At 58.5% G+C, this 13,409-nt stretch overlaps 1 protein-coding gene across 1 annotated transcript in view; it reads left to right on the top strand.

The window, feature by feature from the left end:
• The window catches only part of OBSL1 (obscurin like cytoskeletal adaptor 1), a 74,053-nt gene that overhangs the window by 752 nt on the left and 59,892 nt on the right, over positions 1–13,409 (top strand). The window contains exons 2-5 of the mRNA XM_073306795.1: positions 183–295; positions 2,179–3,308; positions 11,918–12,187; positions 13,072–13,332. Coding sequence (XP_073162896.1) covers positions 183–295; positions 2,179–3,308; positions 11,918–12,187; positions 13,072–13,332 — 1,774 coding nt within the window. The remainder of the gene's footprint in view (positions 1–182; positions 296–2,178; positions 3,309–11,917; positions 12,188–13,071; positions 13,333–13,409) is intronic.

Below are 13,409 nucleotides of genomic sequence, written 5' to 3' on the forward strand. Positions count from 1 at the left end.
AGCCCTGCCTGCCCCTCTCCCCGTTGGAGCCCTGCCTGCCCCAGTGCCGGGGGGGGGCTGCCTGCCCCTCTCCCCGTTGGAGCCCTGCCTGCCCCAATGCCAGCTGGGGGCTGCCTGTTCTTCCCACCGGAGGGGTTAATTCTGCTGCCCACTCACAGTGTGACCCCCTCTCTCCCCTGCAGGCCGCTCAGCCGCCCGGTGCCGCTCTGTCCCCGGGGCCCACGGGGGGATCGGGCACCTGGTCTGCCAGTCCAGCTTCAGAGAGTGTCGCCCCAGGTGCCTGCTCGGTGGGCCGGTAAGTGGAGTGGGCCCGTCTGGCAGGGAGATCAGGCTGCCCATGGCCACCTCCCGCCAGCCTGGATTCTGCTGCCCGGAGTGACAGCCCCTTATCAGCCCCTCGGGTGAGCCAGGCCAGATGCTGCAGGAATGCAGCCCCACCCCATATGATCTTGCAGGAATGGAGGGGAAGGAGCCAGTGGTTCCCTGCCCTATTGCATCGCTGCCCCTTTGTCCCCATCACCCCCTCTGCCACACACCCCCACAGGGAGCTGCCTCAGCCCCCTCCCTCCTCTGCCCCACAAATCCAGCAGGGACCTGCCTCTGCCCCAAAACTCCCCTCTGCCCCCTCTGCCCCACACACCCACAGGGAGCTGCCTCAGCCCCACACCCAGCAGGGAGCTGCCTCTGCCCCTCAGCCCCTCTGCCCCACACCCAGCATGGAGCTGCCTTTGCCCGTTACCTGCTCTGCCCCACCCAAGAAGGGAGCTTCTTTGCTCCCCTCTGCCCCACAGGCCCAGGAAGGGGGGTCTCTGCCCCTCCTGCCTCTCTGCCCCACAGGCCCAGGAGGGCTTCTCTGTCCCGCTGTCTCCTGTGGGGGAGGGAAGGCCGGGGCCTGGTGGTATTTGTTTCATTTCAGCACTGGGCTGGTGACGGGGGCTCCAGCCTGGCTTTGCCGGGGACCCAGGGCAGACGAGTCGGGGCAGGTTGGCTCTGGGCTCCCCAAGGGCCGAGACTGCCAGTGAAGGGGGCTGGCTCGTGCCATAGTGCTGGGATGTGGACACCTGTGCCACAGGACCTTGGATGGGCTCCCCCTCCTCCCCCTGCTGCATCCCACCCCTGAATCAAGTCACATGCGGGAAGGAGGCCACCAAACGGGAGCCCGAGGAAAAACATTGGTCGCTGCCAACCGGCAGGACTGGGACTGGTGCCCTCGAGGGGACGGGCTCAGGGCACCATTCCCCACCCCCGGAGCCAGCCAGTACCCTGCCCGGGGGCCAGATCAGAGCGGTTGTCCCCGAGAGGGGGTCCTGTGTCCCACTCCCCACTCCTTGAGCCAGCCTGGCATCAGCGGATTTGCCTGCATGTCGGTTTCCGGCTGAGCTGGCTTTCAGCAGTGACGCAGTCTTGGGGCAGCAGAGCCCTGTGAGGCCCAGGAGGGTAGAGGCAGGCTCTGGGTGCCAGGTTTAGGACCTGCAGGGCACAGGAGACCTAGGGGGCCTTTGGGAGAGGGGGAGAGACGATGGATGTGTCATTGCACAGGCTCCTGGGGCGTCCCTGCCACCCGCCTGGGCCAGGCCTGTCCGAGCCACCACAGGGCTACCGGGCTTGGTGCCCGAGGCCGGCACTGGCTGATAAGAGCCCCGGCAGTGTGGACCGGTTGTGTTCGTGCCATCAGGGGATCCAGGAAGTGAGTGGAGTCTCCCGGGGGTGAGGGCCCAGCGAGACCGAAATAACTGTCTAACAATAGGCTCGAGCTGGCGGCCTGCAGGGAAACCTGATGCACTGGGGCCGGGGTGGAATCCAGGGGGCTGGGGACTAAACATGTCCAGGTCCCACCTGTCTGCGGGCGACCGCTGTCTTTTGGCCGAAGGACTCGGCACAAGATTCTTCTGAACTTCCAACTCCCAAAGGTCTGGGCAGCTGCTTTGCTTGGCCAGGGGCCTGCACCCCACATGGCCCTGGGCTGAGGGGTCCAGGGGGCTCTGCTTTGAAAGAGGCAGGCCACAGAGCTGCTTCTCCATTGGGCTGACCCTGCCGTGGCCTTGCTGAGGGGAGGCTGGCTCCCTGAGGGAGTGCCATGAGGCCCTCTCTCCATACAGTCGAATTCCTCTGCTTGCCCCATAGCCTTCTCCCGCAGCTGAGTTGGAATCCGAGCGCTCTGTCTGTCTGTCCCTCCAGGTGTCTGGGCCCAGCTGCTGTCTTGGCTGAGCCCCTGGTGTGGGTCCTCGCAGTGCCCCAGCTGAGTCCTGAGATGGATGTGTTTGGCGGGGCCCCCCGGTTCCTTGCCTACCCCCGCACTTTCACAGTGCAGAGTGGTGCCGATGCCATCCTGAAGTGCCAGATCGCGGGCGACCCACGCCCCAGCATCATCTGGGAGAAGGACAAATCCCCGATCGCGCTGCTGGGCCGCTTCCAGGTTGAGGCCGAGGGGAACGTGTACCGCCTGTTGATTTCCCAGGTGACCCCAGAGGACAGCGGGCAGTATATCTGCAAGGCCAAGAACACCATCGGGGAGACCTACGCTGCTGCCACACTCAAGGTGGAGACGGGGGAGCTGCAGCAGGAGGGAGACCCTGAGGATGTGCCCCCCGCCTTTCTGAGCAAGCCCCTGTCCTGGCAGGTCTGCAGGGGGGAGGATGTGGTGTTCACCTGCAGGGTCTCGGGGCAGCCTTGCCCTATGCTGCAGTGGGAGAAGGATGGGCGCCAGCTGTCGGATCTCTTTGAGAGCAGCCATTTCTCCGTGGGGAGGGAGCCGGAAGACTGGCATTTCCTGAAGATCTTTAGTGCCCGGCCCCCGGACGGAGGGGTCTATGTGTGCCGGGCACAGAACCGCTCAGGGGAGGCCCTGGCAGCTGCTGTGCTCCTGGTTGACCCCATGGCTCGTGGGCTGCCAGACGGCCCCTTCCTGGGCTCCCCCAGGAACTGCTGGCCCCTGAGCCATTTCAGTAAGCAGCCGGATCAGCACGGTGACAGGAGACACTGCCATGGGCAGCTCTCCGCGCCCTGGCCAGCCCGGCCCAATGGCGAGGTGCCTCCCAGCGCACCCAAAGCCAAGGCGTTTGCTGTGAGCGAGGGGAAGCACGCCAAGTTCCGGTGCCACGTGACGGGCAAGCCGAAGCCCGAGATCGTGTGGAAGAAGGACGGGAAGGTCGTTGCACCAGACAGGAGGCACCTGGTCTATGAGGACAGGGAAGGCTACTTCATCCTGAAAGTGCTGTACTGCAAGGCCCGGGACCAGGGGCTGTACATCTGCACCGCCTCCAACACGGCTGGCCAGACCCTCAGTGCGGTGCAGCTCCATGTGAGAGGTAGGGCCCTGTGGGGGGTGCAGAGATGCAGGGGCCTTGCCCACAGCGGGCGAGCGGGGGTCAGAGCAGGCTGCTGCTGTCCAATGGCATTAGCCCGGGTGTATGGAGGGGCAAGCCTGACTCGCTCGCGCTGGTTCCCTGATGGGCTGGGGCTACCCAGGGGGGCTGGATCAGGAGGAAGCGAAAACGGGATCCGGATTTGCCAATGGAACAATTTGCAGAGAAGCCAGGGCTCTGGGGCTGCAGGGTTGGCCCTGGTGGTCTGGACTAGGTGGTGGTGGGAGTGGTGGGATCAGGATCGGGACCATGGTCCGCATGGGGACAGGCTCTGGGAGGCCCCGTCAGTGGGCCAGGCCCACAAGGGGTCTCGCTCCTACTCCAGGGGAAGCCACGCGGCTTCACTGTCTCCTGGGGCTGGCCCCATGGGCCTATCCCCCCACCCTCCCCCCGAGAGCTCCGAGCAGCAAGTCTCACGGAGACAGACCCAGAGGGAGACTTGTACCATCTTGGGGGGCAGCGCCAAGCGTCTGCAGGGACATGCAGGCAGTGTGGGCCGACAGCTGGGTTAGTCACCTGGACCCCGCACAGGTAGCCCTTGGGGAGCCCAGAGCCCAAAGGCCCGTCCCTCTGACTGTGTCCCAGGCCAGGTGCACTGACTGCTGCCTGCAGCCCACACTTAATTCTCCCCTCCCCCCAGCCCTTTGTTCCGAGCTGGGGGATGCTGGGAGAGGAGGGGAGTCCAGATCTCTCTGGGTCATTGTCACAGAGTCCCCAGCGATGATCTGGATCTGCTCCCCATGAAGTCAGTCAGGACTCTGGGGAAGTCTCCTCTCGGGGAGCAGCCTGTCTGCAGGACACACAGCTCCCCCGGCCTCCCCCTTCCTGGGTCTGACCTCGGAGCATTCAGCCTCCTCTGCCCCTCCTTGCGCTTCCCACAGCCAGTCCGTCCAGGCGGGGTCCTGGGGGGGCCAGAGGGTCCTGCCCCCCAACTCCGCAGTCAGACTGGACTCTCAGCCAGCCAGTAAAACAGAAGGTTTATTAGCCACAGGAACATGGTCTAACACAGAGCTTGTAGGTGCAGAGAACAGGACCCCTCAGCTGGGTCCATTTTGCGGGGCCGTGAGCCAGACAACCCCGTCTGCCCTTCACTCCATGTCCCCAGCCAGCCCCAAATTGAAACTCTCTCCAGCCCCTCCTCCTCTGGGCTTTGTCTCTTTCCCAGGCCAGGAGGTCACCAGATTCCTTTGTTCTCCAACCCTTTAGCTCTCACCTTGCAGGGGGGAAGGGCTAGGCCATCGGTGGCCAGGAAACAGGGTGTCGGCCATTCTCTGTGTCCAGACCCCTGCACACACCTGCCCTCTAGGGCTCTGCAATGATCATACACCCTTACCCCACCCCCTAGATACTTAAGAACTGACTAGGGGAAACGGAGGCACCCCCACACTATTCAGAGGAAACATTAAGAACAGTCCTGCTTCATCACAGTCATTGGTTGCTAGGGGTCCATGTCTGGGCAGTTGGATTTGCCACTATTTTCTCAAGAAGAAAAGGAGTACTTGTGGCACCTTAGAGACTAACCAATTTATTTGAGCATGAGCTTTCGTGAGCTACAGCTCACTTCATCGGATGCATACCGTGGAAACTGCAGCAGACTTTATATACACACAGAGATCATGAAACAATAGCTCCTCCCACCCCACTGTCCTGCTGATAATAGCTTATCTAAAGTGATCATCAAGTTGGGCCATTTCCAGCACAAATCCAGGTTTTCTCACCCTCCACCCCCCCCCCCCCCCACAAACTCACTCTCCTGCTGGTAATAGCCCATCCAAAGTGACAACTCTCTTCACAATGTGCATGATAATCAAGGTGGGCCATTTCCTGCACAAATCCAGGTTCTCTCACCCCCTCACCCCCCTCCAAAAACCACACACACAAACTCACTATCCTGCTGGTAATAGCTCATCCAAAGTGACCACTCTCCCTACAGTGTGCATGGTAATCAAGGTGGGCCATGTCCAGCACAAATCCAGGCTTTCTCACCCCCCCCCACTTTTTTTTTCCCAGGGACACACACACAAACTCACTCTCCTGCTGGCAATAACTCATCCAAACTGACCACTCTCCAAGTTTAAATCCAAGTTTAACCAGAACGTCTTGGGGGGGGGGGGGGGAGTAGGAAAAAACAAGGGGAAATAGGCTACCTTGCATAATGACTTAGCCACTCCCAGTCTCTATTTAAGCCTAAATTAATAGTATCCAATTTGCAAATGAATTCCAATTCAGCAGTTTCTCGCTGGAGTCTGGATTTGAAGTTTTTTTGTTTTAAGATAGCGACCTTCATGTCTGTGATTGCGTGACCAGAGAGATTGAAGTGTTCTCTGACTGGTTTATGAATGTTAGAATTCTTGACATCTGATTTGTGTCCATTTATTCTTTTACGTAGAGACTGTCCAGTTTGACCAATGTACATGGCAGAGGGGCATTGCTGGCACATGATGGCATATATCACATTGGTGGATGTGCAGGTGAACGAGCCTCTGATAGTGTGGCTGATGTTATTAGGCCCTGTGATGGTGTCCCCTGAATAGATATGTGGGCACAGTTGGCAACGGGCTTTGTTGCAAGGATAAGTTCCTGGGTTAGTGGTTCTGTTGTGTGGTATGTGGTTGTTGGTGAGTATTTGCTTCAGGTTGCGGGGCTGTCTGTAGGCAAGGACTGGCCTGTCTCCCAAGACTTGTGAGAGTGTTGGGTCATCCTTTAGGATAGGTTGTAGATCCTTAATAATGCGTTGGAGGGGTCTAATAAACAATGGTCACATAAACACCACCCTATACCGGAAACCTACTGACCGCTATTCCTACCTACATGCCTCCAGCTTTCACCCTGACCACGCCACACGATCCATTGTCTGCAGCCAAGCTCTGCGATACAACTGCATTTGCTCCAACCCCTCTGACAGAGACAAACACCTACAAGATCTCTGTCAAGCTTTCTTACAACTACAATACCCACCTCCGGAAGTGAAGAAACAGATTGATAGAGCCAGAAGAGTTCCCAGAAGTCACCTACTACAGGACAGGCCTAACAAAGAAAATAACAGAACGCCACTAGCCGTCACCTTCAGCCCCCAACTAAAACCCCTCCAACGCATTATTAAGGATCTACAACCTATCCTAAAGGATGACCCAACACTCTCACAAATCTTGGGAGACAGGCCAGTCCTTGCCTACAGACAGCCCCGCAACCTGAAGCAAATACTCACCAACAACCACATACCACACAACAGAACCACTAACCCAGGAACTTATCCTTGCAACAAAGCCCGTTGCCAACTGTGCCCACATATCTATTCAGGGGACACCATCACAGGGCCTAATAACATCAGCCACACTATCAGAGGCTCGTTCACCTGCACATCCATCAATGTGATGTATGCCATCATGTGCCAGCAATGCCCCTCTGCCGTGTACATTGGTCAAACTGGACAGTCTCTACGTAAAAGAATAAATGGACACAAATCAGATGTCAAGAATTCTAACATTCATAAACCAGTCAGAGAACACTTCAATCTCTCTGGTCACGCGATCACAGACATGAAGGTCGCTATCTTAAAACAAAAAAACTTCAAATCCAGACTCCAGTGAGAAACTGCTGAATTGGAATTCATTTGCAAATTGGATACTATTAATTTAGGCTTAAATAGAGACTGGGAGTGGCTAAGTCATTATGCAAGGTAGCCTATTTCCCCTTGTTTTTTCCTACCCCCGCCCCCCCAAGACGTTCTGGTTAAACTTGGATTTAAACTTGGAGAGTGGTCAGTTTGGATGAGTTATTGCCAGCAGGAGAGTGAGTTTGTGTGTGTGTGTGTGTGTCCCCTGGAAAAAAAAAAAGGGGGGGGGTGAGAAAGCCTGGATTTGTGCAGGAAATGGCCCACCTTGATTATCATGCACATTGTGAAGAGATTGTCACTTTGGATGGGCTATTACCAGCAGGAGAGTGAGTTTGTGTGTGTGTGGGGGGGGGGGGTGGAGGGTGAGAAAACCTGGATTTGTGCTGGAAATGGCCCAACTTGATGATCACTTTAGATAAGCTATTACCAGCAGGACAGTGGGGTGGGAGGAGGTATTGTTTCATATTCTCTGTGTGTATATAAAGTCTGCTGCAGTTTCCACGGTATGCATCGGATGAAGTGAGCTGTAGCTCACAAAAGCTCATGCTCAAATAAATTGGTTAGTCTCTAAGGTGCCACAAGTACTCCTTTTCTTTTTGCGAATACAGACTAACACGGCTGTTACTCTGAAACCTGTCCTTATTTTCTCAAGAGCTTCAGTGATATGGGACTTAAGGGCCCAGACACCTGGGAGCCCTTCACACCTGTGTTAGCCTGCCCAGAGAGTGAACAGGCCTTTCTATCCCTGAGGTAACTACAGCACATAGGGGAAACTGAGGCACACCTATGCTCAATGAAAATATTACAGCCAATTCCCCCTTTATCACAGTGGTGTTTCTGGTTAGGACATTGCAAGGCAGAAGGGTGGGCTTGGGGACGCAGAAGGCTGTTTGGTGGGTTGGGAGGGGGGGTCTCCAGTTCCAGCGTAAAAGGGCACGGGAAGGGGAGGCTCTTGCACCAGTCACCAGCCCTAGGACATAGGCTGGGACACCACGATGACCTAAGACTGCTCTGGCCAGCCCAGGCCTGGTGGCAGATTCATGGATCAGGGCCTGTCTCTCTGGCTGTCCCGCCTTCACCCCAGCTTGGTGGTGCTGCTATCTGGGCTCGGAGGCTCAAGCGAGAAGAGACACAGGGGAGCAGGACAGAAGGGTCCTGGTGGCACGGACTCTAAGGACTTGTGCTCTCTCTTGGCTCCATATGGTCCTTGGGAGGAATCCCCTTCAGGGCGACAGCCCTTCTCGGGGGTCCTCTCTCTTTCAGGGGTTAAGCCCCTCCGCCTCCCGGCACCACACCTCTCTGAGCCTCCAGCATGCCTGTCTCTGCCATGGGCCCCCTCAGGGAGTCCCCTTGCTCTGGACCCCCAGGGCCTCCACCCCCAGAGGGAATGCCCGCTGGGGAATAATGTCCCCCGCACTCCCCACTGCCACCCTGATCTCTAGAAACAGGACGTTTATTAAGTGTCTGAATCCAGCACAGGAAACTCTCCAGGCCTCAGGCCTGGCCTCCCTCGGCACAGCACATCCAAGCCTCCCCTGCACCCAGGAGGGCTCCGGCTGCTCTCTCCCCAGTCCAGCCACCCCCCTCCTTCCAGCCGATATCATCTCCCCCAACAGCTCCTCCCCTGTCCATTGTCTTCAGTCCCAGGTAAACAGGTCACCTGGGCTCCTCTCTTCCACCCCTGGCTGAAACTGGTTGGTCAGGTCACAGGGGTCCTGTTTTTGCAGCCCATTGTCGTCCCACTGGCCAGAACCAGCTGACTGCAAAGCTGGGGTGGGCCTCCTGGTCACCAGGTCACCAGTCACTTTGTCCCCAGTCTCCAGGCAGTTATCCATGGTCCAGGCTGCTAGGTGAGATCACACATGGTCGTCTGCAACAACACCCCCTGCCACCCCCTGGTTATACATGCAGCACACAGGGAAACTGAGGCACAAACAGGGTCCATGCAAAACACTAAGAACATCTCCCACTTCATCACACCTGGCCATGTATCCTTTCTGGCACTGAGCCAGGAGCCAGGTTGGGTGGGAGGGGGTTGATGTGTTTGGGGGGTGGGGGGAGGCTGTGAGCTGTTAGTGACAATCTCCCAGGGAAGTGCTGAGTGGGTTTGGCCCTGAGTGTGTGAGGCTGGGAGCTAAGCGTCTGTGCTGGAAGTGTTTCCCTCCCTCCCTGCCCAGCATGAGCTGAGCCCCCAAGAAGGCAGCCAGGAACAGGGGGCGACTCACTCCTTGGCGGGCCCCAAGGGAGGGTGCTCGAGGCTGTGAGGGGGAGACTGTGGGTGGTGGATGCTGCACCCAGGGGGAACATAGATTCATAGATTCATAGATATTTAGGTCAGAAGGGACCATTATGATCATCTAGTCTGACCTCCTGCACAATGCAGGCCACAGAACTTCACCCACCACTCCTAAAAAAGACCTCACACCTATATCTGTGCTATTGAAGTCCTCAAATTGTAGTTTGAAGACCTCAAGGAGCAGAGAATCCTCCAGCAAGTGACCCATGCCCCATGCTACAGAGGAAGGCGAAAAACCTCCAGGGCCTTCCAATCTGCCCTGGAGGAAAATTCCTTCCCGACCCCAAATATGGCGATCAGCTAAACCCTGAGCATATGGGCAAGATTCATCAGCCAGATACTACAGAAAATTCTTTCCCGGGTAACTTGGATCTTACCCCATCTAAAAACCCATCACAGGCCATTGGGCCTATTTACCATGAATATTTAATTACCAAAACCATGTTATCCCATCATACCATCTCCTCCATAAACTTATCGAGTTTAATCTTAAAGCAAGATAGATCTTTTGCCCCCACTACTTCCCTCGGAAGGCTATTCCAAAACTTCACTCCTCTGATGGTTAGAAACCTTCGTCTAATTTCTAATCTAAATTTCCTAGTGGCCAGTTTATATCCATTTGTTCTTGTGTCCACATTGGTACTGAGTTTAAATAATTCCTCTCCCTCTCTGGTATTTATCCCTCTGATATATTTATAGAGAGCAATCATATCTCCCCTCAACCTTCTTTTAGTTAGGCTAAACAAGCCAAGCTCCCTGAGTCTCCTTTCATAAGACAAGTTTTCCATTCCTCGGATCATCCTAGTAGCCCTTCTCTGTACCTGTTCCAGTTTGAATTCATCCTTCTTAAACATGGGAGACCAGAACTGCACACAGTATAACATGCTGAGCTCCCCTGAAAGTCGGCCCTTGGCGAGGCCTGGGGGGAGTTATGCTTGTGAAGGCCAAGGAGGCAAACCTGGGCGGGGGGTGTGTGTGGGGCCTTCGTGTCTCTGGGGCGTGAGAGCAAGTGATTGGCTGGGGCCCACCCACCGGCCCTGGAGCACCCCCGGAGTCGGCGCCTATGCCTGCTTGCCAGCGCCGGAGATGAAGGGAGCTCAAGGCACAGGGCTGGCCTCCGGGGGACATTGGCTCCTCCCACGGAATCCCCCTGTCCCCGCTTCGTTATGGCTCCCGAATCCCATCAGGCATTAACGGAACTGCTGCAACCTTGCTTTACTGCCCAGCTAACAGTCATGCCTTCCCGTACGCCCAGCGGGCGTGCCCCAGCCAGCCCTGGCTCCCTCCTGGGGGGAGGCTGCCTCTGCGCCCACCCCACGTCTGCGCCCACCCCGCGTCTGCGCCCACCCCACGGCTTTCAGCTCCTAATGAGGAGCAGTGACACCCGCGCTTCACCACAGCCCCAGATGCCACCTCCCTCACCCCACCCACTGTCCAGGGGCTGGCGACACGTAAAACGCGACGGGAGAGGGTCTCCCACTGACAGCGACCTAGCGCTGTCTACACCAGAGCTGAGGTCGGGAGAACTGGTGCACGCTGGCGGTGTGGATTTTTCAGACCCCTGGGAGATGATTTCTACTGATCTCATTTCCCGGTGTAGACCCGGCCTTACGCGTGCGTCACATGTGTGTTGCTGGAGCAGTTGGGGTTCCCAGTGGGGCTCGGGGCCCCGTTGTGCTGGGTGTCGCCCAGACAGGCAGTGACACGGCAGCCGCCATGAAGGCATTGGCAGGATGGGCTGGTTTGGGCCTCCCTTGAACTATGCCTGTATGGTTTGTATTCGCATCATCAGGTTCGAAGGGACCGCAAGGGTCAGGTAGGATGGCCCCCTGCCGCGATGCAGGATTTGCTGGGTCTAACCCAGCCCAGACAGACAGCTACCCAGCCTCCACGGAAGGCGCTTCCCCGCGACTCTGGGGGATCCATTTCCTAGGCACAGTGTCTGTCACTCTGCACTGGGGCTTGGAAAGTGTGATGCTAATCAAGCCCCAGAGACACCCTGGCCTGCCCAGCGGTGTGCAGGGGCCTGCCCGGTGGGGCCCAGCCCTTTGGAGGCTGAGAGGGGCCCAGGGAGTTTGGAGCAGCGGTGTCTCTGCAGGGGGGCCGGTGACAAGCATGAAGAGCTGACAGCAGGGGGCTGAGCGCTGAAGGGACCAAGTGCCACCCCCGTGTCACCTGCCACCTCTCAAAATAACCCACTGGGAATGGAGAGCTTTCGGCTGCCCCCTCCCTGGAACAGACGGCTCTGGGCAGGGGCTGGGCCAGGCTGACTCCTGAGCTGGGCCCCAGGGGACCGGACAGGCCTGCACGGGAAGGAGAATGAAGGGTGGGGGCCCAGGACCCCTGCTTGCTGGCCCAGTGAGGGGTCTGCGCTCAGTCACGGGGCAGGAGGTGGCCTCATGGACTGGCCCTCGCCTGGTTGCAGAAGCGGGGTTTAGCTGGCTCACTCTTTCCATGTCTTTTCGAAGTTGCCCCCTGATGGTTGCCCAATGGGCTGGGTGCGTTGTGGGGCTTTTGCCTTCCTCTGACGCAGCTCTTGTGGGACCTGGGCTTGCTGTGGTGGTGGCCCCGTCCAGGCTGGGCCCGTCCTGGGCCCCACGTGCTCTCTGCAGTTCCTGTCTCTCTCTTGCTTGGCACCAGAGCACCGGGTGCGGTTCCAGATGCAGCTGGAGGATGTGGAGGTGCAGGAGTGTGAGGACGCCGTGCTGGAGTGCAAGGTGCCCCTGGAAACCATCCCCACCTCCTGGTACCTGGAGGACAAGCAGCTGCAGTCAAGCCACAAGTATGTGATTGAGGAGCAGGGCCTGGTGCGACGCCTGACCATCCGTGATGCCCGCACTGACGACGACGGCATCTACCTCTGCGAGATGAAGGACAAAGGGCGCAGCATTGCTGAGGTCTCAGTCAGAGGTGAGAGGGATGGGCCTGGGGTGCACGGAGCCTGAGCAGAGGGACATGGAGACCGTCTTCCCTGTGCCACTTGCTGCTGCAGCCCCCTGCCCTGCCTGGTCCTGCTTCTCACTGCCCTGTCCCTGTCCGGTCCTGGCTTTCCCTGCCCTGTCCCTGGCACCCAGCCTGTCGCCTGCTGCCCTGCCTGGTCCTGCTTCTCACTGCCCTGTCCCTGTCCGGTCCTGGCTTTCCCTGCCCTGTCCCTGGCACCCAGCCTGTCGCCTGCTGCCCTGCCTGGTCCTGCTTCTCACTGCCCTGTCCCTGTCCGGTCCTGGCTTTCCCTGCCCTGTCCCTGGCACCCAGCCTGTCGCCTGCTGCCCTGCCTGGTCCTGCTTCTCACTGCCCTGTCCCTGTCCGGTCCTGGCTTTCCCTGCCCTGTCCCTGGCACCCAGCCTGTCGCCTGCTGCCCTGCCTGCTCCTGCTTCTCACTGCCCTGTCCCTGTCCGGTCCTGGCTTTCCCTGCCCTGTCCCTGGCACCCAGCCTGTCGCCTGCTGCGCTGCCTGGTCCTGCTTCTCACTGCCTTGACCCTGCTACCCTGTACTTCACACCCAGCCAGTCACTCGTCTTCCCTGGTCCTGTCTTTCCCCTGCCCTGTCCCTGCCACCAACCAGTCAACGCCTGCCCCAGCTGCCCAACCTGCCCCATAGTACTCTGCCTCGGCTCCCAGCCTGTCCATTCCTGCCCCCTTTCTTTGCCTCAAGCCAGCCCCATTCCTGACACCCCCCTTTCCTGCTCCTGCACCCTCGGGCCCTAGGCTCCCCATGTCCCTCCCAGCTCCGCAGCCCCAGGGTCCCGAGCTGCCCGCTCGGATGTGACTCTGGGCCTTTCCTGGACACTCTCCCAGGGGCGATCGTGAAGCGGCTCCCACGAAAGCTGGACGTCATGGAGGGGGAGAACGCTGCCTTCTGTGTGGAAACCCGGGAGGCTGTGGAGGGAATCTGCTGGAGCCGGAACGGGCTGGAGCTGCGGGAGACACCGTGCACCGTGCTGAAGAGCTTTGGCAAAACCCACCTGCTGGTCCTGGTGCATGTGACGCGGGAGGACGCTGGGGTCATCTCCTTCAGCGTGGGGGAGTCGCAGACGTCAGCCCAGCTCCGCGTCAAATGTGAGAGCCCCACCAGGGGGGTGGCACTTCTCTGGAGCATGGAGCCCATCGAGCTGTGGATCAGGGTCCCCCTGCTC

The sequence above is a fragment of the Lepidochelys kempii genome, chromosome 11, assembly GCF_965140265.1.
Source record: "Lepidochelys kempii isolate rLepKem1 chromosome 11, rLepKem1.hap2, whole genome shotgun sequence".
Classification (NCBI taxonomy): domain Eukaryota; kingdom Metazoa; phylum Chordata; order Testudines; family Cheloniidae; genus Lepidochelys; species Lepidochelys kempii.